Genomic DNA, 24,218 nt, shown 5'->3' on the forward strand with positions numbered 1-24,218 from the left:
AATCTAATGAGGTCGTGAGTGATGTGATTTGGACTTTTAATGTAGCTTTAACAAATTTTCAGCCATATCACTATGATGTCTGCAGTGTGGCAGTTTATAGTGATGTCTAGCACTGGGGCATCATGCTGCAGACATGTAGCATCATGTCCCACCCAGACACATTATCCTGACACCAGGCTGACCAGTCCTAACCTCTCAATGTTGAATGCAAAGTGAGGCAACTTAAGTCCCATTTTTTTAAGTCTTTGGTGTGACTCAGCCATGGTTCTAATCTGCAACCTCCTGCATCCGCTCTAACCACTATAACCACTAGGCCATCAGAGTGATCCTTATGACATACTATGTGCTTTATAAATAGATTACAATGGCAAGCACAGAATGAAAGTTGGAGGGAGACATTTTTCTTTCCAATACAAGTTTACAACATTTTTTGTTGTGAAATATGACATACCTATTAGAGCTAGGTACCAAGAAAACTCTTTGTACAGCAGTATTTATGAACATGGCGATACAAACCACAGTATACGTTTATTTAAGAGATCAGCAATTTCATGTTCTGGAGCAAGGGCCCGACAGTTTTTAAAATAATTTTCATCGATCAATAGCTGGGAAATATATCTTGCTCTGATTTATTGAAAAAATCCCCACCATATCATATCCATTATATTATCTGAAATAAAATTAATCATCTTTTATGTCAAACACATCTCATGAATGATATTATTACCAATCAGAAGTCTCGGAAGCACTTAATCATGCGAATTTGGACACAAATTTATTTGGGATGAAGAAAATCACTTACGCAGTCTTCCTATATATGCACACATTAGCTGGGTGGCAAATTCAATGGCTTGCCAGTCCTGCTTCAACCACCTGCTGAGTGGGAAAATGTGCTGATCATTTTATCTTGCTGATATTTACTAAGACCTCATTCACCTTCAGGCAATATGGATTTACTCCAAAGACAAACAATGCATGTGACCACTACTCTGAATTCAGCGCTATAAAGGCAATTCATAATGTATTTTTGCCTGGTTTACAGTCTATAACAAACATGCTTGACCTGACAAATTTACAAACCAGTAGCCAGACTCATTTTTCATTCTGATCTACTTTTGTGTGTTTTTGATCAGAACGGTTTTAACTTTTCAAAAGGTCACGGTTACAAAGTATTTAATACAGGTCATCGGTGTTTGTTCTGTTCTTGTAAAATGGTTGTTTGCAGTGCTAGAACAATCTGCATCAGCAGCCAGCCTATTTTATTTAGAAAAATCTAAGTGGTTATAGTTACAAAAGATTAAATCTAGGTCAGTAGTGGATATCCCCACTTTTGCAATGCAGTCATTCATGGCAATATCGAAATGCAAATTTTGCCAAAACATTGTGGTCACTGGTCTTATTCAGCAAGTGGTTACTCATGTTATAAATGTCAGGTGGTCGCTCATAGAGGGATGTCAATCACTCAAGACAGGTTTTACTATATATATGCAACACAATTTGGCAAACAAATTTCTTCATGCAAGTCAATTTTTCACCATTATTCTTTCCCTTGATTTAAATTTCCTTGTTTTTTTTTTCTTGTGTTATCAAGTATACTGTGGTCATTTTTCATTGTTCATGTTTTTGTTTACTTAAATTATCTGAATAGTTATCTGAACTGTTTTTTAATGCAAATGTATACTGATATCCAAGTAGGATAATATTAAAATCACATTGCACTGTCTTTATCTTGACAATATTCTTATCATGGTTGTATTAAGATATTTTGCATACGTTAAAGACTTTTTTTTACCAAAAGATCATTACATTCATTTATAATAGTGGACAGCATAAACAAACACAGAATCTTCTGACAAATTCCACTGGAGAGTATCAATCTGAATTATTTTGATTTGGGTGAATTTTCACAAAAAATTCTTATGTTTACAAAACCTCTTGTAAATGCATATGGTTGTAAAGTAATTTTTTCACAATTTTCCACAACATTATTATTTTCATGATATAGACTAGTTCTTTCGGAAGCATTTCCTCCTATTTCTATTAAATAAATTCTGGTTGAATGATACTAATGAGCAAGTCTGCATTATGATAAAGTCAACTCAGGTCAGTTCAGTTATTCTTGGTAGGGGTAAAATGCAAACTATACATTTCTTTGTATAATGTGTGCTTTATTTTATATAATGTGTGCTTTGTATGACAAAATGTTAGCTTCCAATTTACAATCTGGTTCACAATTAATTTTAATATTACCAATGAAAGTGAAAGCAAAATCTAATGCAATAATATAAGTGTACCTTCTTGTTTTTGTGCATGAAATGAATCTGGCAATTTCTCGTGTGTCAGGGAATGTAGCTAAAATTACTGAATTTGTTTCAGGCTTGAGTAATTGAAACATAATTTAAATTAATGTATAATGCAAAACCATGCAGTATATACATGCTGAAAAAGACTGGTCGGTGTACATGTAATCCACCATGTTCACCCTGACTGTACATTTTTCATACTGCAAAGAAATCAAAGGCAGACAAGTACAATATGACCAAATTATAACAGGAAAGCTGCTCAATTCATCATAAACAAATGAACTCTTCCACATGTTAAGACAACATTGAAGAATTTTTCTGTAATTTTAGTTAATTTCAAACCTGATTATGACGGGGTGGGGTGGGGGGCAAAGTACCATTATCGTCTGTGTTTCATACCAAACATAAGTTTTCAGTGTAAAAGGCGCTGCTTGCCGGTCATTTCCAGTTCCTGGACAAGTCCATTTTCAGTGAAGTGGTACATACATGACTACACATATATGTACATAAAAGGAAAATAGTACGCTGCCAACTTTTGATATTTACAATGTCGAACCAAGCAAAGGAAAATAATGACAACTACAAATTGTTACTATGGAAATCATGTTAAGCATAAAACGTGCATATGATGCCAGTGTTAGGTCCACTCCAGTTAATGTCAGGTTAGAAATAATAAATCAATGAAAGAAACAAAATTATATATCAATGAAAGATATGACTAAGTTCTTCGCATTTTTGTATCACATTAAAGGTTTTTGTTATTGAGATCAGTGGGGACACGGTACAGACAAACGGGGATTTATGCAAAAACTATAATCACCAGCCATTATCATTTATTAGGCCTCTGAGTGCAAACGGATATGATAGTTATGGCATTAAATATGTAAGGTTAGTTTTAAAATATACAGTATCTACAAGAATGTTATCATTTTCATCCCATGTTTAGAAAAATTGCTTGCTTATTTAATTTAGTGGGATCGAGACAGAAATACAAACTTCTATGCTAGGGCTATGGGTTCGGCAATAACTATATATATATATATATATATATATATATATATATATATATATAACGCGAGAATTAATATGCTTGCCTTTTATCCACAAACCAAATGAAATATAAATAAAAGAACTCACTTATGCTTGTACAGTTCATATACTACTTTCAAATCTTAATAACAAATACACCTGAATGGCCTATATTGTGATATTCTGACGGGACCCATCGAGTTTCTAGTGTTTACGTTTGGGTCAAACACTCTGCATTTCTATCAAGTACATTACTCTTGCTCGACCAAACAAATTTCATACAGAGAAGAACTAAATTTAAAAACATTCATAAATTTTGGACGGGCTGAGGGTGAATATAAAAACCTTTCGCAGATAACTGACAACAACCTGTGAGTTGAGTGCATCCCAATAAGCGCCATATTGACAATTTACCCATAATTCTTGGCGAATGGCCCATCCTCTGGAAAGTTCACTTAACACAAAATTCTTGCATTTTCATAATAACGGAGCGTTTCTGAATATCTTCTGCCTAAGTCCTAATAATAAATAAATATTTTCCTAATAACAGAGATATTACATTTGAAAACGCTAAGCCACCACCGGAAGTAAAGTAGTCATTTTCTGCACATGCGCGGATATATCTTGGCGAAGAATTCACATGGAGCCCATTGAAGGTAAAAACATTTCTTAACTGTTTGAAATTATTGAAACCTTTTAAAGGATTTAAATTTCCCTCTTTCTTCTTTAAATCCAAATAATATTTTCTACGTGTTTTCTTTTGCAGAAATCCGATCATGGTGGGAAGTGCCAAGCGTTGCCCATTTCTGCTCCCTTTTTCGGGCTGCATTTGATTTGCCAGATTTTGACATCGAGGTAAACACAAAATAAATTCATGAATAGTTTCGCCAGTAATGTTTAAGAAATTATGCTTTTCATATTCTGATAATGGCTGTTACTTAAATTAGCAGTATTTTCCTTGCATTAATATTTTCATAAAAGCTGTGACGCAATCTCTTTCATCAAGCTGCAGGTTTACTCAGTAGCCATCTCAGACCTAAACAGAAAGTTGAGTATTCAGCAGTTTTTACCATCATAAATGTATGTTCATCAAAGCCCGAGGTAATATATATTATATATTAGATTCATTCTACGTGAAATAACATTAAAAATGTCAGCATCTTAACTGCGAAAGTGTTATAGTGATGCCTGATCTAGCTTTATTGTTCAGGGGAGTTAATTCTGAGTTATCTCCCCTGTTTTGGCTGCTGGAGGCGGTTTGGGGCCATCCAGCAAACATACACTGTTAAAACTCTATACAGGAAGCATGCTCTTATGTCTTAATTCCAGTGACATTCAAATGAGAACATGCCACACCAATCATTTTTTTTGTCCAAAACAAATATGACCTTCGAGCTCTGTTTCCCAAGATAATTGTCTACAGCATCAATTTCTCCTTTAAGTGATAAAATCAGGAAGCATATTATTCAGTAATATTTCCATTCAGTTTTTATTTTTTTAGATACATGGTCAAGTTGCATCCAAGCGTAAAGTTGAAAACTTAACAATTTGCTACTAATGACAAAAGTTGCAGTTAACTAAGAACATCTGTGTCAGAATTAAAGGTTTATGTGAATCAGATCATACAATCAAGCAGTCAAGTATTGCGATTCTATTTTAATTACATATAAGCAAGTTTTATTTTGAGAAACATGTATCAGCCTGTGTGAAGCTTTTGTTAACAGTTGTTGTAAAATAGAGCATAAAACAGAAGCAGACTAAGATTTTTAATCGTAGTTCTTTGAAAAAGAATGTTATTTTCATATATTGAAATACTGTATCTTTTCTACTTTTCAGGACCTTGAAGAAGCTCTTTTAGTTTCCAAGCATGTTGAAAGCCCATTTCTTCAAGATCTCCTGTGTCGGCTTATGAATGGCTGCTATGGCAGAGATGATATTTGGTAAACAAGATTTTGTTAATCAGGAATTAAATTTAAATATTAATGATCGATTAAGTTATTAAAATAATCATGTGTTAAAGTCTTTCATGCATCTAGAAATTTAAACCATAAAATTTGTGGAAAATTGTTTCAGGCTGTGAATGTTCAAAATAAACTAAGACAGGGTTAATGTTTTAGGTTCAGAATTCTATGTGAAAAGATCATATTCTATTCGAAAGTTGACCCCATAGTTTGAAAAAGAAACTTTTCAGCGAAGAAAAAGAAATTAGAATTATAGTTTCTTTTAGAAATGAAAGTACCATTGGTAGTATCTTTCAGGATTACTGTGAGGATATTTTACTGTAAGATTACACATATTTCTGAATCGACACTTATGCAGTGTGTTTGTACTGCATTATATTATGAAACGAGCAGAAATCATTATTAGAACCAAATTGGGGAAAGGGACTAATTTTGCATGTGCACAAGGTGGTGCAAATTATTATGTATGAACAAACATTTCAATGTGCTAAGGGTTCTCCAGTTAGCCAGGAATGGCATAAAATACCTAAAAGATATATGTGATATAAAAAAATCAGCATGCATAACAATCAGAATTCAAAGGACACATAACATTTTTGCAAAATATGTAAATTGTTTCACAAAAATCACAGAATAGTGACCAATTTCCATTTTAATTTCATCATGAAAGAGAAGGCAAATTTAACTATGTCAAAGAGGATTTCTAGAATATTAAGTGCACACCATTTTAAAAGGTATATCGTACATAGGGTTGAAAAATAAATTCCTGGACCAGTTCTTCTTTATCCAGGAAGTTAAGTCTCTTTTTCAACACTGTATATGATACATATTTTATGTTGTGTGGGTGATGGCTGAATTGTGTTATGTATATTTGATTTAATTTAATTGTTTGTTTGTTAGTTTTAAAAACAAAATTTTTATTCCTTTACATACTATTGTAATGTAACTTTATTTACTGGATTTGATATTTTCCAGAAATTCAGTTTGACCTGAATGTTTTCCATAAACAACTAATAATAGAAACTTTGTATCTAACGCTGACCTAGTTCCTGACCTTGATTCAGAATATGTAAGATTTGAAGTAAACAATTTGTTTAAATTTGTTTAAAATTCTTTCCCAGAGTAAAAATCATTGGTTTAGGTCAAGGCCATACTGGGAGTATGTATTATCAGGCATGTAAAAAGCTTCTTTGTTGTTCTAGAAACATCATGTGACCCTCATACTGGAATCTGTTTTGGATCTTAGTGTATAACTTTTCTATTGAGGATTTGGGCAGTGGGGCTTTAAACCACTGACACTCAACGGTGTTTTGTTGTGGCCAGTTTGAGTTGAATTTTTAATTTTTCTTCAAATTATTTGGATTCTAAGAGATTATTTTTCCCTGGAAATAATCGTGCTCTAAATTAATTCTTGTACAAAGACACCTGTAGAAATTTACACAGAATTCAAGCACTGGAAAATTATTTTCTGTGATTCAACAAAGAACTGTTGGAACATCACTATGACGCTGACCACGGTATACGTCATTGCCTTCCATTTTGGTTTTCATCATGATCTGTACCCAGTTTCATTAAGACTTTTTACTACTAGGACTTCTATATGTTAATTCTTGGATTATTTTTGGATTTGATTTGTAGAACCATAAGTTCTGTTTCTCATTTTTACCTTGTTTTTTTTTTTTTAGGGAAATAAATTATTTGTTAAATTGTACAAAGATTGTTGTCTTCACTCTTTTCTTTTTCTGTTTTGTAGAGCCTAAATGTAACAATTGCCAAATAGACACTTTTTTTCAAGGTGACTAATCAACTTTTGAAGTAAGAAAATTAGAGAAAGATAAAAATCATAATTAAAAGACTGGTAATTGATGGGTTAAGACTGAAGTTAAATGATGGCAAAATCCAGAAAAGAAAATTCTGAAGTGCTACGCTTTTTTGCTAATCCAAATAATAAAATTGGTTACTAATTGGAATGGGACCAAAAGGACAAGGTTCGATAAGAGTTATGTTTGGCCCCCAAATTAGTTATAAATTAAAGAGCCATTAAGAATATATGATCTGCTTATGCCATATCCACTAATATGTCACCTGCAGCATATGTACAAATGATTTAATGAAATAGTGTGAAATTAAAAGTTAATTTGATTTCTAAATAGGCTTCTGTTCAATCCAAAACCTCAAATTTTGCTGTATTGTTACATTTTGAAGTCAAGGTTTCTGCAGTCATGGAAATCCTGGAAAAGTTTGTAAATTACAGAAAAGCCTTTCAAGGGCCTCGAAAAGTATTTAAATTTTCACAAGTCTTTCAAAGTTTTGGAATAGTCATGAAATTTAATTATTTCTTATTATCTGGTCACATTTTTGTTTGCAGTAGCAAAAGTTTTACCAACCTCCCTAACTTCAATAATGGATTTGTCAGAGTAGGTTCCCCATAAACTTCAGACTACATCCGGGGATCTTGCTGCCATTCAAAATTATTTTACTCATGGCACTCAGAAGAGCATGAACTGTCCGATAGGATGTAGTATGCCCAAAGCCAGCTGAAAAATGTTTTTATGCTAAATATACATTTTAGGTAAGTATTATGGGTCGTAGTAGGTACTCTTGACATTGGTAAAAGGTCTTGGACAAGTTTTGGAAAAGTCATTTTTTAAAGATTGCAGGAACCCTGTGAAGTCCTCAAACACTAGCAGCTCATTTGAGAACAAGTTTGATTTTTTTGGACAGATTATACTTTTTGTAACCATCTAACACGTGCAAATGGTATCCATGTTCTGTTTTGCGGTCATCGTTAATGAGAAGAAAAATGAAGACAATGCGTTGCTTAAATCACCAGTCATTTCTATCACTATATAGACCTACCTTACAGTAATGTAAAATGCCATTTTATGTTTCTATAAACAAAACTGATGGGCAGATATCGATTGCTATTTGTATTGGAGAATTTCTTTCTTTTTCCTTTTGTTTCTGTGTATGGTTGGAGGCATTCTTTAACACAACTCACTCAGAATATTTGGACAAGAGCAGCTGGATATAGTATAGGCACATTAATAGATCAGATTCACAGCAATAGAAAAAAGAAGCCGCCAATGATGTATTTTTAAGTGTCTGAGAAAAAGAAAAAAAATTGGCAAGAAATGAAATCCCTTTGTATTTTTCAGTACCTTGTTCATGGTAAGTTCGACTTATTAACTGAAATATGTGATTTCAGATATTTGCACTAAGACAGGATCAGAACTTGAATACTAATCACATTCATGCATTATAGCTAATTGAAATCAGCATTGAACTTTGTAAAATGATGCAATATATGTTAGCATCATTAATCATTTGTTTTAATTTTAGGAATTATTTGGCTTCAGATTATCATCTGTAGACTAGATCTGAGATATTTCTACTTAATATTCTACCAGCATATTATAACACTAATAAAAATTATTATAGCATTTTTAAGACAAGTGTTTTTTAACAAAGGGATTATTGTACAATTAGATTATACTTTTGATGCAACAATATTGATTCAGTTGTTTTGTTGTTGTGAGAGAAAAAAGAACCAAACCAAAACAGAAAGCAGAAAATGAAAGCTTTGGATATATTTATTGCCCTAAGGAACCTCACCATGTCAAATTGCTATTTACATAATAGTAAATTGTATAGGTGCACATTATAACCAGGGCATTTTTAAATGTGATATGTACCACTGTAGTTTCCATCAGTAAACAATCTACGGAGATTCTAGAGGAATCTTGTTATGACTGAAATGATATTAACATCGTGTTTTTATTATGCATTTCAAAATAGTTCAGTGGATTAACTCTTTACAAAACATTGTCTTTTTATTATGCATCTCAAAATAGTTCATTGGATTAACTCTTTACAAAACATCGTGTTTTTTATTATGCATCTCAAAATTGTTCATTGGATTAACTCTTTACAAAACATCATGTTTTTATTATGCATTTCAAAATAGTTTAGTGGCTTAACTCCTTGCAAAACTATTGTAACTGTCACAGATGAATGGTGGATATTAAAAATTTCATTTTATTACATATGATACTGAAGCCAACAATTTACTAGCTACACTGTTGGTACAATATGGAAACTTTGAGAAGGACAGCAACACCTGGGAAAGGTATTTATCAGAAAGGAACAGTAAACATAAAACACTATAAAAAAAAACAGTAAACACACAAAACACACAGTTAATGACAAAAAAGTTATGCAAAAAAAGAAGTGAGCTCCTGAAAAATGTAGGATGATTCACACCCTCACAAAGGCATATACACCACTCCCTCGATAACTTGCGAACCCATTTATAACGCGGTGCCAGGTGTGGATCCCATTTTTTAAACCCGAAAATACCCCAAAAATGTATCCCTATTTCTTGAACTTGAAGAAAATCGCGATCAAAATTGGTAACGGAAAATTTGATGTATCGCTCACTTTATCATTGAAAACGGTAGATAGGACCTGGAAATTTTAATAAACACTGAAATATCAAATTTAAAAATAAATTTGTTACATTTTCTTTCCAAAAAAGATTCCTAGTACACTGCAATTAACGATATGTCAGGAAATTTTGATCAATGAAAATGTCACTTACGCTGAGTGTTGGCAGTACTTTAACAAATAAATGCAAATTAAATAAAAAAAATTATCAATTGAAATTTGTGTTCTAGTTCCATCTTTTAGTTTATTTTAAGTGTAATCGTCATAAGTGCAATGTGTCCTCTTGTAATTAAACGTAAAATGCATCAATCTACCGTAACAGCTATGTCCACATCCGTTTCTCTGAGAACCTAATTAAGTGCCGACCGTGTTTTGATAACTGACTTGCGGAAGTATTTGTTGTATTGTTGTACTGAATTAAAAAGCTGTCCTCTGTTATATTATCACGTTAATTATGTCTTTTGAATAAAAAAAGGAGGTGCAATAAAAGAAAAGTTAAAAGGCACAAAAATCGGACTAACTTAAAATCTAGCGGCCTAGGTCATATGTCAGGTGAACTCACTTCATTTGATCAGTCGAACACTGTAATAAATGTTATTGTGTATGTAACAGAAACTACCTTAAATTAACTGACTCTTTCATAACTTTGATCAAAGATAACAAGGCAGCAAAGCGAAATGAATACTTCATAAAATAAAGAGCTTGATTTCACAGATATGGACCATTGTGGGCAAGCGAATTTCAGAGAATTCTTGAACTGGCATTTAGAGATATCCTCAGGGATGATAAGAAGTTTTATTATTACTTCCAATCAAGTCACGACATTAACAGTGTAGTAATTGAACAATGAAAAATTGAGTTTCAACGTAGAAGAACCAATTGTCGCGCATTTTTGAAGGAAAAAAAGGAATCTTGTTTGGTGGTGTGTCAACAGTTAGCCTAGTTCCCAAATTGTGGACATCCGATTTGGCAAGATACCATTAAATACCAATACGGAAACCAGACTGATCAAGAAAACAAAAAGCAGTGACGTAATACACAGATTTTTCGCGTACATGTGATGGTTGTTCGAAACCAGTTGGAACGATCTTTCATATGTTGGATATTTTGAGAGAAAAAATGTTATTTAAACAGAATACCGAACAACTTCATTAGAAAAGGCGCATTTTTAAAAATTATTATCAACGTTATTGTGAAATGAGGATTCAGTAACTAAACAGCCCAGTTCCCTAACGCTGCCCCCCACCCCACCGCTTAGGGCTTTATCGATGTCAAAGCGATTTTTTTTGGTCAATTTTTGGAGGTCCGTCGGTAACGCACGCCTCGCTTATAGTGCGGTCTATGTTTGTGGACCCCGTTGTGCATGAGTTATCGAGGGAGAGGTGTATATACTTAACATAGGATGATTCACATCCTCACAAAGGGATATATTGTAACGTGCCAAAGGTCAAGGTCAAATAAAATGGAATAGATGGACAGCTCACGCCTTTTTCAGTTACTAGACCTCTCCAGTGTATTGTAGTGTCAAGAAATGTGTGTTCACAACAAAAGTTCTTCTATAGATCATAAAAGCACAAAACAAAACAAATATAAATAGTCAACACAGTTTATTAAATGTCTTTCAGGGTTGAATGTGTTTTCTCACAAAATCTAGTGTTCAGAATAGTGAATTATATGATTTGCCAATTTCAGAACAGATGTTTCATAAAGCATGTTGAAATGACAACAATAATTTCAGTGTTAAATTGCATGTGAAAATCAGCATAAATGTTCCATTTGTCCTAATTCACATGATATCAAACTCGGATAATCCCAATTCCCAAACTAATCTTATACAGAAAAAGAAGCTAATTATCTCAAAATTTGGTCATATAATGTACCAAAGTGGTAATGATATTGTGTACCCAATCAAAGTTCGGAACCAGGCCCGGGTTTGTGCTTTAGATTTCAGTGGTAAATATGTTAGAGGCACAGTCTGGAACCGGATGTTAATAGTATGTCGCGTTTGTTGGCTGAGACACAGTGTGTCGTTTTGAGCGACACAGTTTGAAACTGGATGTCGATAGTGTGTAGCTTGAGTTGAATGCGACATTGTGTGTCGTTTTGTAGGAACAAAGTGTGTCATTGTGTCAGGTATATTATTTCGACAGCTAAATGACACAACCACTACAAAATGGATGGAAATTTGTGATTTCCAAATGTTAATTGAGTAGGAAATTTGATAATGCCAATCGGAATATTAAATTTCCAATGGATAGCAGACGGCTGTGTTGATGACGACACAGTGACAGTGTCGTCAGCTAAATCCCTCTGTGTGAGTTTTTATCTGATATAACGAGGAATTAAACGTTGAAACAATTACAGAGAAACTTTATAGTAGTCATTATGAGTACTAAATTTAATGTGTCGGTAGTAACTACTCTACCTTGCTTTTAAGGTTTAAAATTATCAGTTGAGACTTTTTGCTTGGTCTTGAGACCTTTACTGGAATCCAGTAGAACCACAACTGCCAAAATGGTGGATCTCACCCCTATTTATAGGTTTTGGGAACACACTCGGGAAATTCATGACAAAGTTTTCACGAATATGACTAAATATGGAAGAATTCAGAAAGATTAACCTGAGCGCCTTCTAGTGGAAAGCCCCCAATACACACAGTAGTAAAAATGGCACCCGATTTCAAACGACAAAAAGTACCAATTATTTCACAATAAATTATACAAAGATTCAACATTGATGATGAACGGTTTCATCACACTGGTGACGAAAAATTATGAACATACACGAGTCTTACCTTTATCCTGGAGAAAAATGTATGCAATTGCCTATTTCTCTCGCAAAATAGAAGGTAAGTGATAACAGTTTACAATCCTGTCATGTACACACTGGGCTTCCAAAATCTTTACCCAGATGATAAATATTTAAACAAATCATTGTTGTATGATTTACATATTGTATCAAATTACTTTTCCTTTGTGCAGGCGTCAACAAGCGTTAACACATGCACATCCTTTGTGCAAGCGTCAACAAGCGTTAACACATGCACATACTCTTGTAAATAACCAAAACATGCATGCAGGTTTTTTTAGCCAACTTGTTTTAAAATTTAGTTTTGTCTCACCAATTGTACGCTGATGACACCCAAATATACAAATCTAGACACCCAGCTGAAGTTGACGCTACCATCCAAGGTGTAGAGAGGTGCATTTCTGATGTGAAATCATGGATGACATGTAACAAGCTGCAGATGAATGATGATAAAACTGAGGCCATTCTGATCAAAACACAAAGACTTTCTCATTCACATCCTTTACCTCAAACAATAAATATCAGCAACACCAACATTAACTTCACACAATCAGTACGAAACCAAGGTGTTACTCTGGACAGTAATCTCACATTGCACCAACATGTCATGAACATATGCAAGGCTGCATATCTTGAGCTGAGACGCATCAGCTCAGTTCGCAAATATCTTTCAGTTGATGCCACTAAAACACTTGTGTGTTCATTAGTACTTTCAAGACTGGACTATTGTAACTCAATTCTGTCTGGTTCATCTCAATATCTACTCCAGAAACTTCAGAAAGTTCAAAACACAGCTGCTCGGATCATACTTAGAGTACCACGATCAGAGCACACCTCCCCGCTGCTCTGTACCCTACACTGACTATCCATTCAATCCAGAATCAAACACAAAATTTGTTCTCTGTGCTATGTTTCACTGTCGGACTCTAGTCCAACATACCTATCCGATCTCACCCATGTGTACACACCAGCAAGATACTTACGTTCCTCCTCTGACAATCATATACTCATTATTCCCACTATGAAAACAAAGTCATATGGACAGCGTTCTTTTGCATACCAAGGCCCAGCAACATGGAATGAAATGCTCACTGAACTTAGACACAAAGACACAGTGATCACATTCAAGAGGGCTCTCAAAACTCACTTATTTCGACTGCAAGAACAAACTTAAAGATCTAATAATGTTTCCTACCTGAAATATTCTCAGCATGTTTTTTATTTTTTAATGTTTTTTCTAATTTCATGGTGTTTGTTTTTGTAATATTATTATATGTTTTTTATCTTATAGGTGTTGTCTAATGTTGTAAAGCGCTTAGAGCTTCTAAAGATTAAGCGCTGTACAAAGTCCTCATTATTATTATTATTATTATATCAGTTTTACAACATTCCAAATTGGCCACTTCATTGGCATGTCTGACAACATCAATTAAAGGATCATAAATATATAGACAAAAACCTAGTTTGATGCAGAATAGGGTTAGGGTTTAGGCCGTAGCCAGACTTGAAGCTAAGGATGTATATGGTTAGGTATTTATTTCTTTCTCAATTTTTCTAATGTATAATTTTACTAATATGAATTTGGTAGTTGGTGTTTTATAAAAGATATTGTTGAATCCTCTGAAATATCTCCATCTTCCTAACTATATAATGTGCGTTTGTATCAAACAGCTGTCTGCGTTGCTTAGATGATGATCTACTCTTTAGTTTTTAATTTTTCAAAAATGTTTTATAAAACATAAGAATGGATTTAAACTGCAGTCATGGGGAAAATGGATTTTTCAATGCCACTATAATGGTACATGGATTTTGGACCAGTAAGTGGCCCTTTAATCATACACCATACTTAAAAGTTCAGTTTAGATTTCACAGAACAGTAATATTGAAATAAATCCAATTTTCTATTTTTATGTTTTCGTTGCAAACAACTGTTGATGCATTGTTCTTAAAGGTGATAATTTAAGCATATAATTTGCACAAAATAAAGATTCAGTCTTGGCTTGATTTTTAAGAATCATATGGATTTTTTAAATAACAAAATTCTAAACAATATTGTTATATTGTCTTCTCATTATTTTCTACTTGAACTGTAGCAAGAATGCCCCAGTGATGAAAATGTCTGAATAATAGCATTGTAACAAGATGTAATTCTTCTAATTTTAAGTCATATTCAAAACAGCTGCTGTTGTCTGTGATACATCTACATTTATGCTGCAAATGTCTGTCAGTTTTATGCTCAGAATTACTAAACAAATTGGGGCCCCAAGTGGCCGAGTGGTCTAAAGCGCTCTCCGTTACAGATCACTGCCATCTCACCTCTATCTGCGTGGGTTCGAGTCTCGGATTCGGCCAATGTGGGTATGTGAGAAAGCTTGCCAGTAGCTTCTCGTGGGTTGGTGGTTCTTTCCAGGTTTTTCCTCCACCATTAATACTGGCTGCCATGTGTAGTCTATCTTGTACTGAAAAATGGCGTTAAACCCTAGAACAACAACAACAACTAAACAAATTTGATTCTTCTGTAATATTAATAGACAAATTAACCAGATTTAACAGACTACTACATGACAACTTACTTTCAGTAAGAAAGGATAAACTGTAAATAAAACAATACAGGAAATTGGATGATAAATTTTTCGTTTATTTGAAGAATTAAAAAGTATACATGATTTGACTCTGGTTTGGGTGTTGCATGAGATAGCAATGGTTGAATTCGAGGCAGGGCCAGATTGCCAATCTGCAACCCTGCCTTCCACAATGTCTGGTCCAGGGGCACTTGAGACAGATTGCCTTCTATGGTGTATCACAGCACAAGGCACTTTGCCTATTTCTTATAATGAAAAACAAAAAACAAATTCAGATTTTTAATATTAACAATGATCCACAGTACAGCAGCTTATATAGCTACAAATCTTCCTCATAAACAAGAAAACTAAATAAAATCACATTCACTAACTTAACTCAGCTGAGAAAGAAAGAGTTGAGGGCAGAGATTGATTTTGATACTGAGATCTGGTAGTCATGAACATTGTATAATTTATGACAGATTTGGAAATGCAAGCAGGCAAACCATAATTGATGGTGCAGTGTGTTTTTCTTTTGTTGGAAAATAAAATCTTGGTTGTAAATTAACTGTCAGAGAGGGATTAATCTTGAAATCATAAACATGATAATTGTTCATATCAGCAGTAGATTTAATTTAGTTGAATTGCAACCAGTCACCAGACTTGAAAGTAGGATCATTTTTTTCTTTCACTAATCATATTCAGTGTAGAAAGTGCACAACATCACATCCCTTCCATGGTTATATTTTAGCCAATTTGTATTCACAGGATTTCTGGTACGTCTTACTCTTTTCTCTTAGTTGTATTTCTTGTCATCATTAAATTTCTAATGTTTTGTAGTAACCAAGCACTATGTAAGAATTTCCACATATTTCCTGTTGTCGTAACAATATAGTGAACAAAATACATTGATAACAAAATAAATTGATGAACAATGATCTATAATTAAAACCTGTTATTCACTATTACTTTGCATTATTCATTGAATTAACCAACATGACCATTTTCTGACTGGACAAGTTTTGACACTAGTCTGATACCCTAGGTCATATTTTATCTTTGTTATTAAAATTTGTGCATTGGGCAAGGGTGCCAGTCTGGTTCATTGTGCATATTGACTATCCTGACATTCAGCATCCTTATTTACCTAATAAATGAAACACATGGATATATCCAGCATTCATTATACCCTGTCATGTGTAGAGTCTTAGCAGATACTCAATTAACAACATAAACATATCAGTTAACTATAATCCATTTGCAGATTTACTGCTTGTAGATTAGTGCATTAGCATTAATTTCCAGTCTGCCAAAGCATAGGCCAGAACATAGTCTTTCTTTGTCCCAGTATGGCTATCATGATTTGTGGCCAACCTGAGACCTGTTCTGCCTCAAAACAATATATTTTTATAATAAAAAAAAAAGCAGCAGCAAAAAAAACCCCACCGAACATGGGTTAATTTTTCTCTCCATGGTTTTCAAACTCTTACTATTAAGTTTAATCGGTACAATCTTTTGTCTGCAGCACAGGAGTTTTCTGAAGAAAAAAAAGCAGTATCATCTAAACAGACTAGGTGATTTCTGGTGGTAGGTCATTTTTAAATAGTTCGGACCTACAAAGAACATGTTGTATTTTGGTGTATATAATGAACACCATTGCATAATATGCAATCCAATTTTCTACTCAGAATGAGGTGAAAAGCATAGTTATAATTTGCATGTAATATAAAACATTTTAAAATCTTCATAATTTCACTACGTTTTCTTAGTGTCACAACAGTCAGCTGAGTAAAGGTAAATTAATTGTAAATTTACTGGTACCTAGACAAAGCATATCAAAGACCACATTTAGTCAACGAAGTGCTGTCCACCTTTAAAAACATAGATGCTGTCAATTAAATATTGCTCGCTCTATTGTAACAAAGGACCAAGCTCATTTTCCAAATATATTGTAAATTTACTTAGTCAAATGCACAGGGTCCGTAGCGAACCTTGAAAAGCCTTGAAAAATGAATTGTGACTTCAAGGCTTTGAAAACACCTTGAAAATTCAAAAATATTGTCTGGGTACCTTGAAAAGTCTTGATTTTCTTGAAAAAAAGGAATTAATAAATAGTTTTTGTTTACAGAATCAAATAAAAAGAAAAGGGGGATTTTTTTGTTTAAAAGGCAATCTCTCGCTAAGTTTGTGCCAGAACGGAAATTTTGCCACATCTGGCCACTGCGCAGTTCTACATTTTGAACTTCTGATTGTACAAACCCAGATGTAGCAGTGATTTAAATTTGAATCATTCGTTTTGACATTCCAACTTCGGTGGCTAGATGAAGAAAAATAAAAAGTTTGGATTATGGGATCTTTCTCGGAGAGCTTTGCAAAATGCAAATTATGCCAGAAGGATATTGATTTGCATGCAATGGGAGAGAGTGTATTGAAAGCAAAGATCCATAGAAAATTTTCCTTGATCATGACGTCAAAATAATTTGAGGATAAGTGAAAAGGACTAAATTGCTAAACTTTGAGCTCTTGAAAAACAGCTTGATGATAAGCTACAAGAACTGAAAAATTCACTCTAAAATATTTTGGACTTTTTAATTTGTGTGGTGTAGACAGAGCAAAATGAAAATTTGCTCAGTGACTGCATTATTCTAATGCCCAGATGTAGGGTGTTTAATATTAATGGGAAAGATATCAATGATCATACTACTGACTTTGTTTTGTTTTTTAAAAAAATAAATTTGCAAGAAATGTTGCTCATATGGAGTAATAGTAAGTATTAACTTGTGTTTACATACAGATTCATTTATGTATCCTTTAAAATTAACCTTGAAAAACACTATTTTAAACCTTGAAAAACTTTGGGGAAAAACTTTGAAAATTTTGAATAAAAAATGCTACTTACCCTGAATGTACATAACTGTGTTGAGCAGATCAAAGCTTAGCCAGTGCTGATCACTGTGAAAAGACCAAACTGAGTCAGTGGAGCCTTAATCTCTGTATAGTCAAAATGATATATGAGATACTTTGATTTAAGATGAGAAATAAAAATAAGAACCAAGTTTATTTTTAAGAAATAAAGATATGAAGCAAATTTATTTTTCAGAGAAGAAACAATGTTTTCCAACTTCATATATTATTTTGTTTAAATTTGTTGATGTGTCAGTGTTACCTTAACAGACTAACCGTAGTCACAGGAGTTGTCTCCTAAATGTGGCCTCTGATGAGAACATAACACTGGTTGAATTAAAATTATATTTCAATTCAACCAACAAAAAAAATGAAGAAAAAATGTATTTGATCCACAGTTATGGAACACTCAATATTTACAGTAAAGGTGTGGTAATGAGATAACTTTGAATTGCTTTAAGAACAAGAAGTTATCCGTCATTTTGTACATGTACAGTGTGACCCTGGTATAGCACGCTCCATTATAACATGATTTCAGATATAACATGGTCATATCATGGCTCACAAAATTTCATACACATGTATTTCATTGTACAAGAAAAAAAATCTTTCTTAAAAGTACGAAAAAACGTAAAAATTTTATCTTCATTTTGTGGAAGAGATTGCTTACGAATAATACAAGACGATCATGGTGTAGCTTATGAAATTTTATCTGTATTTTTCTTGTACACAAAAAATGTTTTTCCTTCTTAAAATTATGAAAATTAACATTAAAAAAGTTTATTTGGGGATCGCACAGTCACAAATTGCGATTTTCTTTCCTTATTGGTGGCAAAATGTACCATCTGGTGATTTTTGTTGTTGGTGACATTATTGGCTGTTTAAACTTGTATATACAACCATTGGTTTGGAGTGGAGAAATTCAGAGGCCCCATGAAAGGAAGCCACAAGCTTTGTATAAAATGCGCTCAAATTTATCTATTGTTACATGAACAAATTCTTTGTACGTATTGACAGACATCTCAACAGTGCATTGTTATATCATAATCCGCTTATGTTGACATCAGCATAAGTACTCTATGCTTTGAGATGTCTGCTTTTTTGTTATTGTTGACATTTCTGATAGCGGAGATCAACTGGACAAGGCATTATCACATAATCTATCTTTCATTGGATTTTCGGCTGCTTGCTAGTAATTAGTATATTTACATAGACTCACATTTGTATGTGGGTGGTAAGAAAAATTCCTCTTCTTTTCACTTACTTACTTTAGAACACTCAACATTTACTTTAGTAATCCCTGTCATCAGACCAGAACACTCACATCTCTATCATCTATAGACTCTTTTTTTAAATTACTAATGCATAAGTGGAAGGCAGCATCACTCCGGTACAACAAATGTAATAAAAAAAAATCTTGTTGATCTGTTTGTTAGGCAGGGACGTACCTTAACCCTTTACCTCATACAAGCGTCTTTGGACGCCTCTACTCCATTCGCATGGAAGCGCCTTTTGACGCCTCTGCAAGATTCGCGTAGAAGCGCCTTTTGACGCCTGCTGTAAACATCAGCCATTTTGAGCTAGTTTTCGTAGCGCCACCTTCGGGGAAAACCCCCCTATTACATACTACATTCATTTCTGCAAATGACAATTACGTCAGATCACGTGGTTGTTATTCATGCACTGGTCAATATCTGCTATTTAAAGTAACTGGGTCGTAATCTCCACTCTCCAAAATGGCAGCCGCGGATTTCATTCAGTACATACGAAGTTTTCACGATTAGAATAACAACCATGAAAGATTCAATAAATTAGGTAAAGGCTCTGATATTAATGTAGGCAGCAATTAGTTTTTATAAATTATCAAATTCAGATGACTTAGTGATATAGACGCACATGAAAACCTTGTAAATTTCGAGTATCGGAAATGGCAGCTATGGTTGGTCACGCGGCCTCACGGACATGACGGTGAACGAGTTCTCTCGAGATTTTGAAGCACATTAAAAAAATTCTTCTGTGGAAAATAATTACACAGCTATAACAATCAGACATTACTCTTAAATTTGTCCACATATAATATATGTGTACCAAAAATGTAAAATGGTTAAAATTGTTGTTAAACGTAACATACACTAAATTGCTTAACAGTTCACAGGCAGGATTTCATTCAGTACTTACGAAGTTTTCACGAGTAGAATCACAACCACGAAAGATTCAGTAACTAAGGTAAAGGCTCTGATATTTATGTAAGCAGCAATTAGTTTTTATTGATTATCAAATTCAGATGACTTAGTGATGTAGACGCAGACGAAAAACATGTAAATTTCGAGTATGGGAAATGGCAGCTACGGTCGGTCACGCGGCCTCACGGACATGACGGTGAACAAGTTCTCTCAAGATTTTGAAGCACATAGAATATTCTTCCGTGAAAAATAAGTACACAGCTATAACAATCGGACTTTACTCTTCAATTTTTCCATATATAATAGATGTCTACCTAAAATGTAAAAATGGTTAAAACTGCTGTTAAACGTAACACCACTACATTGCTTAACAATTCACAGGCATGCCTATGCGGATGCAGTCTGCTAGGTAACAGGTGTTCTATTTATAGCGTGCTGCACTTTGTCACTATGCTCTATGAGGTAAAGGGCTATCTACAATAGACCAAACGATGGCCAATTCCTTTTTTTAAAAATTAGCCAGATTAAATAGTTTACTGAAATTTCAAAGAAAATATTACCTTTGAATGTATGATTGTTATGAAAACTTACTTAGCAAATGGGAAAAAAATCAGTCTCAATCATGCGATACAGTTATTTGATGTTGCCACCACAATAAGAAACGAGCATTTGTTTGGTTCTCCACAGCTGTCCTTTAGCAGTGACATCAATAACACATGTACCCTTTATCAAGGAAAGCTGGCTACAATTTTCAGTAAAAACAAAAAACCTTTCTTCATAGGAAGTCAGTACTAAACTTTAAATAAAGTAATGGAATCTGATGGATTGTTTCATTTTCCGATGTGACTGGAACGCGTTTTTTTACTGTGCCATGGAAGTTTTCTTTTTGCAGAAAAAAATTTATGCTTATGAACGCTATCAACATCAGCTAAAAACACTAACTTTTACCGACTTGGGACGTACTGAAAAGTAAATGTGTTTTATCATTCTTTACGTGATTGTGCTTTTTTTCCCACTGAATTCAGACCTATATGACCTGTGTAAAAATTACTTAATATTTTAGATATGCGTATGTGCATATTTTCTATGGAATTACTTGTATTGTGGATTCAATGTATGTGATGATATTCGTGGGTGAGTACACTGTTTTGATACTCTATTCATGCTATATGTTAGACATTTATATATAAACATTATACATGTATATGTACCAATGTGTGGTTCTCTGAATAAAGTAAAATATTATACATGTCTTCTCTGTTTTCACTACAGGTGTTTTTCTCATTTAATATGCATCTATTTAAAATAGTAACTGTGCCAATGAAGCACATATTTTTGTGCCTGCATTTATTACCTACACTCCCGCCAATCCACCCACCACCACCACACACACCCCCGCAATTTTTTGGGGGTACATGCAACATTTTATTCAGCTAACTGACCTGGTTGCTTATAGCACAGTTTGGTCTATAACAGCTGGTTCTTTGGCTGCCAGACTACCATGTAATAGCAGGGTCACACTGTATTTCCAGCCAGTCTTGGCAAAGAACAAAATGCTACACAGTGATGTGAAATGAAACATGTTTATTCACATAAGCAATCAAAGAACAAGACTGTCAAGGTTGTAAGCATTATTTACTTCTTTGATAAGGCTAGTACTGGTAAACAATTTAGTTACAATGCAACATGCAACAGATTTAACATTTCATTAGGAGTGAATGCAACATATATAGGCAGCTATAGTGCCTTCATCCTTTCTTTTTAATTCTTATATAAAACATTTACCCCTGACTGCAAATAAGAAAATTAAGTAACATGCATTATGCACAGCAAAATACAGTCTTATTAGTCAAAAGCGTGGCTTTGTGAAGAAATACAACCCAAATTAGGAAGGGCTTCCTATTGTTTGCACATGTTGAATATTTGGTTAGAAGGAGTCTTTAATTTCAAGGTTGGCAGTAGTCATGATTCTGCAAAGATTGGTACATCACAAACAAAAGTGAATTAATAGTTGTTATACTTTTTATATTTATAGCTCCTACAACTGTGATCTATTTCTGAAAGATCTGGTCAAGTACAAGTGGAAACATGAAGGGAATGAAGGAGAAAGTCCTCTTGCAGGAAAATCTTTCAATATGCTTACCAGTAGGGAGAAAGTTGAAGTTCTTCACTCCTTCTGTGACAGCCGACTAGATGCTGAGGATGTTATGGAATTGTTAAAGGTAACATTTGAACAATTTTAGGGAATTGTTAAAGGTAACATGTTTGAACACTTTTAGGGAATTGTTAAAGGTAACGTGTTTGAACACTTTTAGGGAACTCTTAAAGTTAACATGTTTGAACACTTAGGGAAGTGTTAAAGGTAACATGTTTGAACAGTTTTAGGGAATTGTTAAAGGTAACATGTTTGAACACGTTTAGGATGTTAGGGAATTCTTAAAGGTAACATGTTTGAACTCTTTTAGGATGTTAGGGAATTGTTAAAGGTAAGATGTTTGAACACTTTTAGAGCATTGTTGAAGGTAACATGTTTGAACAGTTTTAGGAAATTGTTAAAGGTAACATGTTTGAACACTTTTAGGGAATTGTTAAAGGTAACATGTTTGTACACTTTTAGGATGTTAGAGATTCTTAAAGGTAACATGTTTGAACACTTTTAGGGAATTCTTAAAGGTAACATGTTTGAACACGTTTAGGATGTTAGGGAATTCTTAAAGGTAACATGTTTGAACTCTTTTAGGATGTTAGGGAATTGTTAAAGGTAACATGTTGGAACAGTTTTAGGAAATTGTTAAAGGTAACATGTTTGAACACTGTTAGAGAATTGTTCAAGGTAACAAGTTTGAACACTTTTAAGGAATTGTTAAAGGTAACATGTTTGAACACTTGTAGGGAATTGTTAAAGGTAACGAGTTTGAACACTTAGGGAATTGTTAAAGGCAACATGTTTGAACATTTTTAGGAAATTGTTAAAGGTAACATGTTTGAACACTTTTAGGGAATTGTTAAAGGTAACAAGTTTGAACACTTTTAGGGAATTGTCAGAGGTAACATGTTTGAACACTTTTAGGGAATTGTTAAAGGTAACATGTTTGTACACTTTTTGGATGTTAGGGAAATGTTAAAGGTAACATGTTTGAACAGTTTTAGGAAATTGTAAAGGTAACATGTTTGAACAGTTTTAGGAAATTGTTAAAGGTAACATGTTTGAACACTTTTAGGGAATTGTTAAAGGTAACATGTTTGTACACTTTTAGGATGTTAAAGATTCTTAAAGGTAACAAGTTTGAACACTTTTAGGGAATTGTTAAAGGTAACATGTTTAAACACATTTAGGATGTTAGGGAATTCTTAAAGGTAACATGTTTGAACTCTTTTAGGATGTTAGGGAATTGTTAAAGGTAACATGTTTGAACAGTTTTAGGAAATTGTTAAAGGTAACATGTTTGAACACTTAAGGAATTGTTCAAGGTAACAAGTTTGAACACTTTTAGATAATTGTTAAAGGTAACATGTTTGAACACTTGTAGGGAATTGTTAAAGGTAACACTTTTGAACACTTTTAGGAAAATGTTAAGGTAACGAGTTTGAACACTTAGGGAATTGTTAAAGGCAACATGTTTGAACACTTTTAGGGAATTGTTAAAGGTAACAAGTTTGAACACTTTTAGGGAATTGTTAAAGGTAACATGTTTGAACACTTTAAGGGAATTGTTAAAGGTAACATGTTTGTACACTTTTAGGATGTTAGGAAAATGTTAAAGGTAACATGTTTGAACAGTTTTAGGAAATTGTAAAGGTAACATGTTTGAACAGTTTTAGGGAATTGTTAAAGGTAACATGTTTGTACAGTTTTAGGGAATTGTTAAAGGTAACATGTTTGTACACTTTTAGGATGTTAGGGAATTGTTAAAGGTAACATGTTTGAACACTTTTAGGGAATTGTTAAAGGTAACGTGTTTGAACACTTGTAGGGAATTGTTAAAGGTAACATGTTTGTACACTTTTAGGATGTTAGGGAAA

General features: G+C 33.6%; 2 protein-coding genes across 3 annotated transcripts in view; one reads left to right on the top strand and one right to left on the bottom strand.

Annotated features, from left to right (window-relative positions):
* LOC149784834 (uncharacterized) overlaps positions 1-3,756 on the bottom strand; it is a 91,855-nt gene extending 88,099 nt beyond the window's left edge. Inside the window, exon 1 of the mRNA XM_089978394.1 lies at positions 3,702-3,756. The gene's annotated coding sequence lies outside the window, so the exon portion shown is untranslated. The remainder of the gene's footprint in view (positions 1-3,701) is intronic.
* Positions 3,757-3,878: 122 nt separating this feature from the next.
* LOC149784835 (uncharacterized) overlaps positions 3,879-24,218 on the top strand; it is a 165,884-nt gene continuing 145,544 nt past the window's right edge. For both annotated transcript variants that reach the window (XM_089978396.1, XM_089978397.1), the window contains exons 1-4: positions 3,879-3,988; positions 4,099-4,187; positions 5,169-5,272; positions 22,231-22,417. In XM_089978396.1, the coding sequence (XP_089834522.1) occupies positions 3,973-3,988; positions 4,099-4,187; positions 5,169-5,272; positions 22,231-22,417 (396 nt within the window). In that variant the 5' untranslated portion in view covers positions 3,879-3,972. The remainder of the gene's footprint in view (positions 3,989-4,098; positions 4,188-5,168; positions 5,273-22,230; positions 22,418-24,218) is intronic.

The sequence above is a fragment of the Sinohyriopsis cumingii genome, chromosome 13 (genome assembly GCF_028554795.1).
Source record: "Sinohyriopsis cumingii isolate HCF-2022 chromosome 13, ASM2855479v2, whole genome shotgun sequence".
In the NCBI taxonomy this organism is placed as follows: Eukaryota; Metazoa; Mollusca; class Bivalvia; order Unionida; family Unionidae; genus Sinohyriopsis; species Sinohyriopsis cumingii.